Raw genomic sequence first — 13171 nt, 5'->3', positions numbered from 1 at the left:
ACACCCCCACTCACACCCATACATGCACATGTACACGCTCATACATATACACACTCATTTGCACACGCTCACACTCACACACATGTACACAGTCATTTGCACGTGTATACAGACACATTTATTCTTATATGTGTACTTATTCTCACACAAGCCCACTTGCACTCACATGTACTCATATGCACATTAATGCACACACTCATACGTATACACACACTCATTCACTCACTCATATGCATACACACACACACACACACACACACACACACAGCCTCCAGGGGCTAACAAGACCCTTCGTGGGTGGCCCCAGTAACCTGGGCCGGCAGCTTGGGCACAGGTCAGAATCATCATCACCACCCCTAGCCCTGCACCAGCCCAGTGCCAGGTTCTACCTGACAGCTCATTAAATCCCACAGGCTCCGTGCTTTACTCCCATTTTACAGACTAGGACACTGAGGCCAGGAGAGGCTCAGGACTCACACCAAACACATTGGGCACTCACCACGGGCCAGGCTTTGTGCTTCTCAGGCATCACCCCACGTCATCGTCCCAACACCCCGTGACGTGAACCAGCGTCATCCTCACGTCACTGATGAAGACACCAAGGGTCAGAGAAGCTGAGTAACTCACTCAGAGTCACACAGCCAGTAAATGGTGGAGGACTCAACCACTCCTCCAGCCTGGCACATGCAGGCACTAGGTGGCGCGGGATGCACAGCCACAGGGAGGGAGAGGGGCTCCAGTGCCTCCCACTCAGCTCAGCTGTGATCTCCTTTCAGTTTCCCCGCCCCCGTCCTCTTCCCAGAATCTTTCTCCATAAGAGAATCAAAACCAAAAATCTCCTGTGAAGGCTGGTGACCAGCCACGCCAGAGAGAGGGCGCTTGACCTGGGCTTCACAAGAGGGCCCTCCAGGCTCTGAGACCTCAGGCAGGCAGCGGGGAGCTCACACAGCACTCTCTGTGCCCAGTGCACGCACCTACATGCGCACACGCACACACACACACACAGCCACTCTCACACATTCACACTCACACGCGCATACTCATTCACTCACACCCATACACTCTCTCGTGCTCACACTCACACCCAATGTGTGTGCACACAGGACCCAAACGCCAAGGCAACTCCCAGCAGGGTGTGGGGAGGGGAGGCTCACCCCGACCTGGGCCCGCACGCCAGCAGGCTGGCCCCCTACTCCCTGCCGGCTACAGGCTGAGAGGCACATGATGGGGGCAGGGGGGCCTAGCAGCAGGCTTCCTCCCTGGGCTCCCATCGTGCCCTGTCTAGCTCTGAGACCTCTCCTCAGAGCATATCGCCTCTCAAGGGTCCACGGCCAGGGTCCTGTGGGCCTCCACCATCAGCCCGATGAGGGCCCTAGCTCCCATGCGGGGCCTCCCCGAGAGGTTCCGCAGGTGCTAGGCTGGCACCACCCCCCTAGTAAGCCCCCAGTCCTGGGGCCACCGCACTGACCTGATGGCACTGACCCAGCACATGGCTCTCTTCCTGCCTGGCGATAGGCTGGGAGCGGGTGTCCAGGAACCCAGGGAGGCCATGTGGCTCAGGGGCCACGGGGCAGAGCCAGGGCCTGCATCCCCCAGGCGGCTGAAGCCTGATGCCCCTGCACTGCCCGGAGCTCTGCCAGGGTGGTTGCGCCTGCCGCTCCCTCCTGCTGACGGCCGCCCGCTGTATCTGGGGCCTGTGGCCGCCAGCGCTCCGCTAGGGCTTCCTCTCCGCCCAGAACTTCCTGTTGCCGGGTCCCTGGGCAGCCCCGGGTAGCCAGCACTTCCTGCTTTCCACTCTGCCAAGCCTGGGGCTTTGCCTCATGGGCACTGTTGGCCCACTGGGCTTGGCGGCCCCCCTGCTCCCACCCCCCACTGTGGTCAGAGACCGCAGCTCTCCAGGCCCCAGCTGTGCCCCCGGGAGGAAGCTCCTCACCCGCCGCAGTGGCCGCCCCTGCTTACTTGGCTTCTCCCTAACAAACCACCACAGCCGCTCATAGCCCAGGGCGTCAGGCCCAGCCGCCTTGGCCCTGGAGACTCCGCCTGGCATGAAGTGAGTGCTCACACCCCACACAGGGAACTCACTACCTCCCCAGGGTGCTCCTTCCACCAACACAGATGCTGCTGTCCAGCTCTGCCCTCTGAGGCCACACAGAGGGGCTGTGCCTCTTGCGCCAAGACCTTCTGAGTTTCAAGGTGGCCACCTCTCTGCCCTTTGACACCAGGGACCAAGGAACCAGGGTGGGAGCCTGGGCCAAGGTATTTCTCTTTCACCCTCCCTCCCTCTCCCGAAGGCCCTCCCCGCCCCCAGGCGCAGCCTCTGTGACAGAGCTGGGCTCACACACCTCCAGTGATTACCACTCTCTGCTAGTTCTGCGAACACCTGGCTTGCTAGAAAGTACTTATGAACTGAGGGGCAAAGCATGCTCCTGTCACTCCCTGGCCTCTGCCCTGGGTCCACTCAGAATGCAGCCCTTCCTGGGCCTGCTCTGCCCCACCAAACTGGGCTTCCTCCCCTGCCCAGGTCCACAGCCAGGAAACTGGGGAGTAGGGATTCAAGCCCAGGCCGTTCGGTGCTAAGCACCCACACCCCCTGCCTCTCCTCCTCTGAGCTTGGGTCTCAAGGTTATACCTCTCCCAGAGAAGGCAGGACCAGCTAGAGGAAGGAGCACTCTGGGGCCACCCCCACGGCAGGATTTGAGGGTGACAGAGGCCACAGACCATGGGGTCCCTAGGAGTTGCAAAGGCCTTGCCTTTCTACCCAGTTTCCTAGGGCATGGCCCCATAGTCAGCTGTGCCAGCTCCTAGCGGTCCCACACACCTGAGTGTCAGGGCACTGGAGGAGGGCGGCTCCTGGGCTGGGGGGCCTCTGTCTCTCCCTGTGTCCCTGGCCTCAGACTTCTGCCAAGGCCCCTGCACTGCCTGGGGGCCAGTTTGGGGTCACAGACTGCTTGCTGTCTCCTGGAGGGTAGGGAATTTGGGCTTTTGTGTCTGAGCTCACCTCAGGGTGGGCACAGACACCCTGGCCTCTCCCAGCCTGTGCCAACCTCAGTGCCCTCCGGTGGCAGAGGGCAGACTGCCTTCAACAGAAAGCTGGCCATGACAGACAGACAGATAGCAGCAATAGGCAGGGTTAAGTGGGGCCTCTTTCCCTTCTCCTTCCCCTTTGCAGGCTGCTCAGGCTGGGTAGTGGGCCCTGGAGTGAGACACAGCTGGAGCCCACCTCCATCCTTTGCCAGCTGTGTGGCCTCAAGCTACGGGCTTAGCCTCTCTGAGCCCTAGTTTCTTCATCTGTGCAATGGGTGCTGAGGGTTGAGATAAAATAGCAGGTGAGGATCCCCTGGGCCATAGGCCAGCCAGGACAAGCCAGTTGTGTAATTCTGGACGAGGTGGGGCCATAAGGGGGCTGTGAGGCCCAGTAGGCACTGGATCAGGGGAGGGGCCCTGTTTGACCGAGGAGGAGGAGTTTGCTGGGACAGGGGTGGGGTGAGGAAGTGAAACGCAGGGCAGGGGCTCAGGGTGAGCATCATCCCAGAGTTGGGAGGAATCCACGGGCAACAAAGTGGCCAAGGCCTGGGGAGGCTGGGAGTGCAGGTGTGGCTGAGAACCGGCCGAGATGAGAACCGGGAGCCAGCCAGCTCCCTGCAGGATGTCCCACCCCCCATGGACAGATGCAAGGGTGAATGAGGACGCCTGGGATTGAGACAGCAGCCAGAGCCTCCCCTGCCCTTGCCCCCTGAAGAGCCCCCAAGCACATCAACGCAGGGGAGGTGGAAGTGGGCAGAGGCCACGCCCACCTAGCCCCTGGCCCAGCACCAGATGCCATAGGGGGAGTCACAGCCCAGAGCAGAGGGACAGGGGTCCTGCCGCTTCCCCAACCCCAGTTTCGCCCTGGGAGGCTGAGGGCAGGAGTCCTGGGCTGCTATGTGACCTCCACAGACTCCTCCTCTCTGGGCCTTAGTTTCTCCATGTCCTCTCCCATCTCCCAAGACAGCATTTCATTCAATTACTGAAATCATGATTTTCAGGGCCCCCTCCTCCAGTAATGGCAGCCCCATGACCTTTTACACTGTGCTGGAAATAACCACGGAGATGACCCCAAACCAGCATGCAAGCAGTGAGGTTTGTGGGGCTGCGTTGCTGGGCCCTGCATCAGGCCGCGCTGAGCCTCCACTCCAGCCTCGCCAAGTGGCAGGTCCTCTCCTGCCCTCAGGGCAGGTGCCTCAAAGTGCCAGGCTTGGGGATCACCCCACCCTGCCAGAGGTAGGGTACTTACCAGGGTGGGCAGGAGCCAGCCAGCAGGGCCAGACAGGGGCCAAAGGTTAGCCTAAAAAAGAAGAGGGAGGGAGACCCCTTTGCTCTGGGTTCCTGGGGTCCTCAGCCTGCTCAGGAGTGAGGCAAATGCCCCACACGGCACCACCTCTACAGCCAGCCTTGCCTCAGTGCTCATAGCCCAGGAGGCTGGTCCTGTCCTCACCTGCACTGACCATGAGGACCCTGAGCTTCAGAGAGGCCACTGGCTGGGCTGACAGCCAGGGAATCATGTCCCTGGAACCCCAGCCCTGGCTTTCCCACAGGCATCCGGACCCCCTGTGCCCAGCCCGGGCCTGCCTGCTGCCTTCAGGGGCGGCTCAGGCACTGAAGGTGCCAAGGAGGGCCTGCTGGGCTCAGGGAGGGTGTTGGGCCCAGGGGAGGGTGGCTGGAAGTGTTACCCCCAATGGGGAAAACCTCAAGCTCTCAAAACAAGATGCTTTGCATCAGCCCCTCCCACAGGGCCTGGGTCCACCCACAGCCATTTCTAAGACCAGCCCACCCGGCCACGAGCCCCCTGCCCTCTCTGAGCCTCACTCAGCTCTCTGTACCATGGGGCTGTGACATGCCTTGAGAGCAGGGCTGTGAGGGTTCCAGGGAACTTGGTACTGGGCACCATCCTGGTGGGCAGAGGGAACAGGTGGCCCAGGGGGCAGAGCTTTGCCCAGGGTCACCCACTGTAGTGGGCTGAAGGGGGGCCCCCAAAGAGATATGTCCAAGTCCCAATCCCCAGGGAACTATGAACATGACCTTATTTGGAAAAAGGATCTTTGCATATGTAATTAAGTTAAGGATCTCATCCTAGATTAGCCAGCCAAATCCAGTGACAAGTGTCTTTATAAGAGACAGAAGAGGAGAAGATACAGAGGAGAAGGTGATGTGAAGACAGAGGCAGAGATTGGAGTGATGCTGCCATAAGCCAAGGAAGCCAAGATTGCTAGCAGTCACCAGAGGCTGGAAAAGGCAAGGAAGGAAGAATTCTCCCCTAGAGCCTCCAGAGGCAGTGTGGCCCTGCTGACAACTTGATTTTGGAGTTCTGGCCTCCAGGACTGTGCGAGGTAAATTTCTGTTTCTTTACTCCACCAGCGTGTGGTACTTTGTTAGGGTAGCCCTGGGAAACTATTATACATGGGCACTTGCCAAAGTCCTTTCCCTGGACAAACTGCAGGCTTCCACTCACAGTTGATCTGTAGTCCTGGGTGTGCTGTGTAGGGAGAGGCTGGCTTTGTGGGCAACCCCCCTGTGGGCATCCAGCTGGATGGGGCAAATCTGAGCTAGCCTCCCTGGATGTCCACAGCTTCCCACAGGCCTGGCTCACCACCTCCCACCCCTCCTGAGCATAGGGTCAGACGCCATGCCTGGTCTACACCCACCAGACTTGCTGGGCCCACCTCCTGGCCTCTCTTTCACAGCCCTGGCCAGCCCTTCCTTGGCCCAGTCAAGCCATTTCCACCACGGAACAGAGGCCAGGCTGGCTCCCTGGCTGATTATATGGGGTATGGCCCCTGCTTCCCACCCTGGGCCCTGTCCTGGCAACGTGCAATCTCCTCCACCTGGAAACTGAATCCTCTCCAGCAAATGCTCCCTCACCTTTTGAGAACAGGACCATCTAGAACGTTACCCCCTTCTCTGAAATCTCCAAGTCACTGGCACGGCCCTGCACACCAGAGTGTCACCACATGTGTATCTCCAGCACTCCCCATGGGCCTGGGTCAGTGCCTAAACCATGGCAGGGCCGAGAGATGGACCAGTGTGGACGGACAGACGGGTTCAGTGTCATGTCTATACACACAGCCAAACCTCCGATGTGGCTGTAACCAGCACATGCCTAGACTTAGAGCCAGAGTGAAGAATTGTGACTAGAGCTAATCTGCCCCTGAACAAGAACTGATGTCCAGCACGGCTGCAGTCAAGGCCCATTCACGCCCCAGGACCTCTGCTCGGTGAGATGAGCCACTGACTGGCACCCGGCAAGCATTCGAGGCTGCTCATTGCAAAACAGAACAGGCTGATGAGTTGGAGATGGCCAGCATCCCCAGAAAGCAGTGGTGTGCTAGGGTCTAGGAGGCCCCCAGGGGCTTCTCAGGGCAGCCCAGGAAGGAGGCAGAAGGCAGTCTGGCCACTGCTGTATGCAAGGGGCAAAGGGAATTAGGGAAGTGCAGAAAGAGGTCCATATGCATGGCTGCCCGCATGGGGCCTGGACTTCAGAGGGTGATGGCCAAACTGGGGGCAGGGGTGGGGTTTCTACTCTGGGACCCTCAGCCCTCGAGCTCTGTCCCCATAGAGGACCCAATGCCCACACATCCATGGATGCCCCACCAGCCTCACCACACCCCAGGGCCTTCCTCTCCCAGGCCTCATGTGTCTGCCTCCAGCAAACATTCCCAAGCTGGGCAGCATCTCTCGAGGGCCAAGGGCCGGCTCGGCATGCAGAGCAGAGCTGGGGGCCCTCACAGAGAGTCAGCTCCGCATCTGGTGCAGAGCACACTCCAGCGGAGTCCCGGAGAGGGTGAGGCTCCGCAGGAGGGAGCTCTGGCCTGGCCAGGAAGAAGCAACATGTGTGGGGGAGGGAGGATGGCTAGGCAGGAGCTCCAGGCTGAGGGTCCCTGTCCTGGGGACAAGGTGCAGGGTGGGCCGTGGTGGGGAGGGGGAAGTGCAGGTTGGCATCATCACTTGCCTGAGCCTCTCTCCTGCCTCAAACCACAAGCCAGCAGAGGCGTTTCAGGATTCACACTTCAGTTCATCATAACACTGACAAGTTTCTACCTTTTAATTGTTTGAGAAAAAATTCTCCAGAGTGTTGACGTGTGGGCCCAGTCCACCCCCGTGTTCCTGGCCCCTTGCCCACCGATGCAGCCCGCCCCTCTCGTCAGCCCTGCCCTGCCTGACCTGAAGAGGCTCACTGCCCAGCACGGCAGCCAGAGTGGGCACCCTGAGGCCCCAGGCCCTGCACAGGGCACAAGGTGCTGCCCCCAAGAGAGGCGCTCAGTCCTCTCTGCCCCAGTGCCTACCCTTCAGATATTTTGCCCACTATGAGAAGGCTGCTCCACCCACGTGACCTTGGTAGGCAGGATGGTACAGTGGGTAGAGTACGGGCTTCCTCAGGGACAGGCCTGGCTCAATCCCCTCCTCCTTGTGGCCCACTCTGAGCCTCAGTTTCCTCACCTGAAGAGTGGGGCTGACAACTCCTGTGTGGGGTTGTCCTGAGGACCACCTGACATGGTTGGTAGGCAGGGTTACTCCAGGGGCACCTGGTCACTGGGGTTCTGTTGGCAACACCATCATCACGATCATGCTGGGAAGGGAGAGTATTCTCTCAAACTATCCCTGCTCGAAGCCAGGCAACGTCTTCCCATCCAACCTGTGCAGGTCTGGACCCTCCAGTACTCCAGTCTCCCTGCCCACCACTGGCCCCATTCTGAGCCGCATTCCCACAGTGTTGGGAATTCCACTCAAAGGTGACGGACGCCATTGCTCCGCGGTTCACTAGGCCTGGAGAGCCATCCTTTCTGTTTCCTTTGGCCCCACTCCTGCCTCCTTGGGAGGCAGTGCCTCGTCTGGACTCCTCATCCATACCACAGTGCCTCTGGGCTGGACCCACTACCAGCATACACAGCCCCTGCCCTTCTCCTACACAGGCCTCCACCCACGTGCAAGACCCCTCCCCCAGCTCCTAGGGGAGGCTGCCCCCCCCTTCACGTCGCTGGCACTGCAGCATTTTCAGTGTGTCTGTTGACTATCTGCCCCTCCCTTGACTTCAACTCCAGGGCCTAGCTACTCCGTGTGTCTGTCCCTGCAGTGTGCCCAGGATGAAGCAGGCACTGGGTTCCTCCTGCAGCAAGAACAGATCACGTCCCCACCCCAACTAGCTGGATGCCCCCTACTCTCCACGTGGTCCAGTTTATGGGGCTCATTAAACCATTCATCTCACCCCAAGCACCCCCAATTCTCCATCCCTGCAGGGCCTCTGGCTGCATGACAGATGCCCAGCACAGGGGCTCTGCGGCCCACTGAGCAGGGCTTCGGCCCCTGGGGTGGCCACAGCCAGGCATCTGACCTCTCCTAACCTCAGGGTCCTTGTTCACAAAGCAAGGCCGGCAACCATCACCAGCAGAGCAAGTGTGAGGCCTGGACCGCAAACCCTTACACTCTGAGGACCCAGCCAGCCAAGCCCCAGGCAGACCAGGCTGCCCGACACTGCTGTGGACACTCCAGGCGCCAAGGGGATGTGTTTGGGAGGGAAATCTGCCAATGACCTTTGTCAGGATGCCCAGAAGGAAACAGACTGTCTCCGCTAAGGTCAGATTCAAGCTGACCCCTGGCCAGAGGAGGAACCCACAGAGGGCAGGACTTCCCCAAATCCAGGCTGCCCACGCCCCCCTTCCCAGGGCCCCCTGTGCTTGCCCCTTGGGTCACGTCACCTTGGCTCCCTCTGCACACACTTGCTGAGTGCCCACCCTGCTGGGCCCGAGAAGGCTCCAGACGGTGGTTCTGATGCTGGGTGCCTCTGGGGCCAGACAGGGCCTGGTCCCTGCCGTCAGACCCAGGCTGGCACCCTTAGGAGCAGAGGGTACCACTGACCAGACCGTCCTGGGGACATCTGTGTCACATGCACATCCCGTGGGGACAGACTCCCCACTTACTGAGGCCAAGGCAGTGGTCGTGAAGGCTAGGGCTGCTTTCCTGCCTACAGTCACCTCTTGTTACAGGAGGACCAAGCCGATGGGCCAGGCAGAGATCGCCCCCCTGAATGTCCACCCAGTGCCAATGCATTAGCTCCGTGGCCCACTCAGTCCTCAATTGCGCAAGGGTGAACACTCTCCTGCTCTCCCGATGAGGAAGTTGAGGCTGAGCAGACGGCAGCTGTGGACACCCAGCCAGCACTGCCCATGTGACCCACAGCCCGGGGCCACCCCGCCCACACCACGTAGTCCGGCATTTCCTGCCAAGCCTGGCTCTGAGGGGCATAGGAGGAGAAGGAGCCCCATGGCCTACTCTCGGGTAGGATGCTGGCTCCCCCCTGGCCAGAAAACCTGCCAACCCAGAGGGCAGCTGGAGGGCCCTGGGCTCAGCAGAGGGGTCAGGGATCTGAGCAGAGGCTGGGGCACACAGGGGTGGGACACATCGCGTGGGGATGCAGGGAGGAGGCCGCCACAGGGCCCAGCATCAGCAGGACTGGGAGGCCGGGGGTGGGCGCGTGCCGGCCTGTCCTCATGCTTCTGTTTTAAACTTATCTCCAGAGTCCATGGGGAGCCTAGTCAGGAGACTCCCGGCCACAAGCCCCCACCCTGAGCCCTGTTCACCACTGCTGGTTCCCTCGGCCCCGGGACTCACGCTGGAACAAGCTCTGGCAAAGAAGCAGAACCCCGCCCTCAGTTTCCTCATTGGTGACTCAGGCTGTCCCAGAAGTTGCTGGGCTCAGCGCTGCGAGTACTGCCGAGGCCTGGGGCTCAGTGCTGGGGCTGTGTGGACAGAGGTCCACGCTTCAGCAGAGACTCAAATGAAGCGAAGGAGCAGGCAGATATTTGGGGAACAATGTCCCTGACAGAAAGGGGGGCCCCTATGGAGTGGTGACTGAACCCCATTGGACAGCTGAGAAAACTGAGAGCAGGAGGGGCCAGAGAATGGCATGACGTCCTCCACCTCTGGGCTGGGGTCATGGGGGCCTCATCTCCCCTGCACACAGAGTTACCCAGATCCCCAGGTTCTCCTGGTATTGGGGCAGGAGGAGGCAGTCAGGGCACTGCCACCTGTGGGCAAACACCACACCCTTCGCCCCAGGATCCGAGCTGGCCTTGCCCTCTGTTTGGGGCTCCCAATCTGCTGGGGAGGCAGCCACCTCTGACTCACACCCTTGTGATAACTGTTCCACCCAGACATGGTGATACATCAGCCAGCATCCTGGGAGCAGTCTTCCACATGAAGTAGCCAAGCAAGGAGATCACATGGAAGGTGTCTTGGATAGGGAACAGCTTGTGCAAAGGGCCCGGTGTCAGGACAAGAGGAGGCATGCGGCTTCAGACAGGAGGGACAGAGGCAGGTCCATTCCAGAACGACTTGTCAGGGCCACATGCCCAGCTGAGTGTGGATGGGGTCTCAGACCTGCCCCAGGCTGAGCATCCTGGCCAGGGCACCACCAAGGCCTAAGCTCCAGTCCCAGCTTCATTTCTTTCCACTGGGGACCTTGTACAAGTCATTTCACTCCCCGAGCCTTGCCTCCTCATCCCCTAAATGGGCTTGTTGGTAATAGCACCCTGAGGACCAAAGGAGACTGCTCACAGGATCTCCGCCACAGGCACTTGGCCCAGCACAGGGTCCCAGGGCCCCTGGGGGTGGAGAGCTCCTCACTCAGCCCAGATCACAGCACTAGCGTGAGGTGACAACAGGCAAACACAGTGTGGATGCTGAGGCCATGAAGCTCGTGCTGGGGTGGGAGCAGAGGAGGCGGCCAGAGAGATCCAGCCCCACTGCTCGTAGGAGCCAAGGGTAGAGGCCAGACGTCAGCCACAATGGGCACACTGCATGGACACCTGCTGTCTGCCAGTGCCAGGCCAGGGCAGCTGGAGAACCCATCACACTGGCAGCCACTACAGGGGCATCCCAGGGCAGGCCACCAGGGACACCGGCCGTGACCCCTGTGGCAGTCAGTGGCCTTGGTTGCGCTGCCATCTGCTCCATTACTCAGATCTTTAGTATCTTTCGTGCCATGGTGGCTTCCCTGGGACTGCAGGAAACCGGGCATTTTATAGCATCGAACCAGGTCAGGGACCCCTCACTGACCCAGGAACCCGGTTCACCATCTACGCAACGGGGTTCTGGCCTCCTGCCCACCCTGCCACAGGTCAGAACCTGTCAAGGCTGAGTCTGCACAACAAGGTGCCTTCCCTCCTCCGCTCAATTCAGCATTTTAGGGTTAGGTCTTTCTTCAGTTTTAATCCATTTACTTTTACCCTTTATCCCTACTGTTAATATTTTTAAACTGTATTCAAACATTTCTTTTCTCTAATGTTGTTGATTAACTTTTACTCTCTGAGTTTTTTATTTTATTGCATTGTCTTTTGCTTTTGGTCACTTTTTATTCCTTAGAAAATTTTAGGTTGGCCTCAGGTCTCAGGTCTGGGCCAGGTCTTGCCCTCGCACTGGCTACCTCCTGGGGTCACCCACAGGCCGGGAGAGGGGAGCACCCAGGTGACAGGCCAGCCCCTTTGCCCAGGCTGCGGTGGGCAGGGGCCTGGGGGAGCAGGCCACAGCCACTCCCAGGTCTGGGTCTCTGGCTAGACAGAGGCAGGGACACAGAGATAGGCCCAGAAGGGAGGGAGCCAGAGAGGACACAGGAAGAGGCGCAGATAGAGGGGCAAAAGAGTGAAGGAGGGGCAGGCCACCCCCTGGGTGGGGGAACTGAGAGTGGTGTCTTCCTCCTTCGCTTGGGAACGCTGGGCTTGGGCTCTGGACTGGATGACTCATGGCCGGCTGCTGGCTCCTGTCCACACCCCTCACACGGGCCCACAGTGGGCCTAGCTGACCTGACCATTCCCAGGTGCGCTCACACTGCCCCATTGTTCGGAGGTCCAGTGAGGAGAAGAGTCTGGCGGTAGGCCTGGGTTGGTGGGAAAGGGGCCCAGCCCCCAGCATCCCCTGCTCCTCCCAGTGCAGTCTGTGCCCAGCCCTTGACAGACACGGCAGGGGGCAGGGGACAGGAGGAGGTCTCCACCCAGCCATCCTGCTCACTGTCCCCTTTCCAAGGCCAATCATCCTGTGAGATCCTGTACCCCACCCCCTCACTCTGAGCCCCTGTCCCAGCCACAGGAGAGAACACTCTCAAAGGCAACTGTGCTCAGCCTCGAGTTCAAGGGCCTCATCCAGTTGGTACTCAACCACGCTGGACACCTCACACGTCCTTCCCCAATAGCCTCATACTGTCCCTACCTGACAAACTCCTGCCTGGTCTTCGGCCTCAACTCATGTCACTCCAAGACATCCTGGATGCCCCATAGTCAGGCCAGGTAGTGGTGCCTTCGGAGTCCCCAGGCAGTCTAGGGGGTCCCAGAGCCCAGTGCACTGCTGAAGAAGGCCTCTGGTGGAAGCTCATCCCCACTGCTCCCCGCTGGGGACTCTAGGCTGGGCTCCTGCTCCAAGGGGTGGATGGCTGCAGTCAGGGCGCCTGGCCACCAAAGCTTCAGCCCTGTGGGAGCCCCATGGCCTGAGCTCTCCCATCTGCCCAGCCTGCTCACACCCCAGCCCTGGCACAGGAGCCTTAGAAGGCTTCACCAGACCTCCCACTGCCTGGCCCTGCCGTCTGCCCCACAGGGCCATCATGGACAGGGCAAACACTCTCATCTAACTCTTGTCCTAACTGAGGCTCCCAGAGGTAAGGTGGCTTCTGGTGGTCAGCAGAGCCAGGAACCAAGCTCCTGAGTGCCAGCCCTGAAGGCCGCCTCCTGGCTGAGGACCTGTCATGGGGCTGGGGCAGCCTCCACTGGGTTGGGGAGGGGGCACGGCTCAGTGGACACTATGGGGACACCCTCCCCCTGCCCAGGGAGACAGCCATGGGGTCACACCACTGTCAGCCAGAAGAGTCAGCAAAGAAGACCGGGGTGGGGGAGGCAGAATCAGTACTACCAGACCCCAGGGCTATCCCAGTCTCACCAGGTCTGCCTCTCCTCCAGCCCCTCAATGGGGGTCACTGACTCCACCCTGGTCAGCTACCCCCTCCATACACCTAGCCTTCCTGCAGGTCCGACACACTTGCTTCTGCCCAAGCCTCCTCACAGCCATTGCTGTGGGTGGGGGCGGGGGTGCTCTCCAAACCCCAGAGTGAGCTTTGAAAACATAAACCAGCCCCTGTTTGAAACCTTCCAGCCCC

The 13171-nt window shown here is 60.1% G+C and overlaps 1 protein-coding gene across 4 annotated transcripts in view; it reads right to left on the bottom strand.

Annotated features, from left to right (window-relative positions):
• The window catches only part of SH3BP2 (SH3 domain binding protein 2), a 39573-nt gene that overhangs the window by 19445 nt on the left and 6957 nt on the right, over window positions 1-13171 (bottom strand). The window contains exon 1 of one of the 4 annotated variants that reach the window (XM_058546602.1): window positions 4274-4558. The exons of 1 other annotated variant lie outside the window; for it this stretch is intronic. Coding sequence is in view for 2 of the 3 variants with exons in the window: in XM_058546594.1 (XP_058402577.1) it covers window positions 1469-1551 (83 nt within the window). In the remaining variant the exon portion in view is untranslated. Of the gene's footprint in view, window positions 1-1468; window positions 1755-4273; window positions 4559-13171 lie in introns of those variants that run through there. 2 more of the 4 variants (XM_058546594.1, XM_058546593.1) reach the window with 2 other exon arrangements.

Source organism: Diceros bicornis, chromosome 8, assembly GCF_020826845.1.
Source record: "Diceros bicornis minor isolate mBicDic1 chromosome 8, mDicBic1.mat.cur, whole genome shotgun sequence".
In the NCBI taxonomy this organism is placed as follows: domain Eukaryota; kingdom Metazoa; phylum Chordata; class Mammalia; order Perissodactyla; family Rhinocerotidae; genus Diceros; species Diceros bicornis.
The sequence above is the reverse complement of the archived record's forward strand: the minus strand, read 5'-3'. Positions and strand labels throughout refer to the sequence as shown.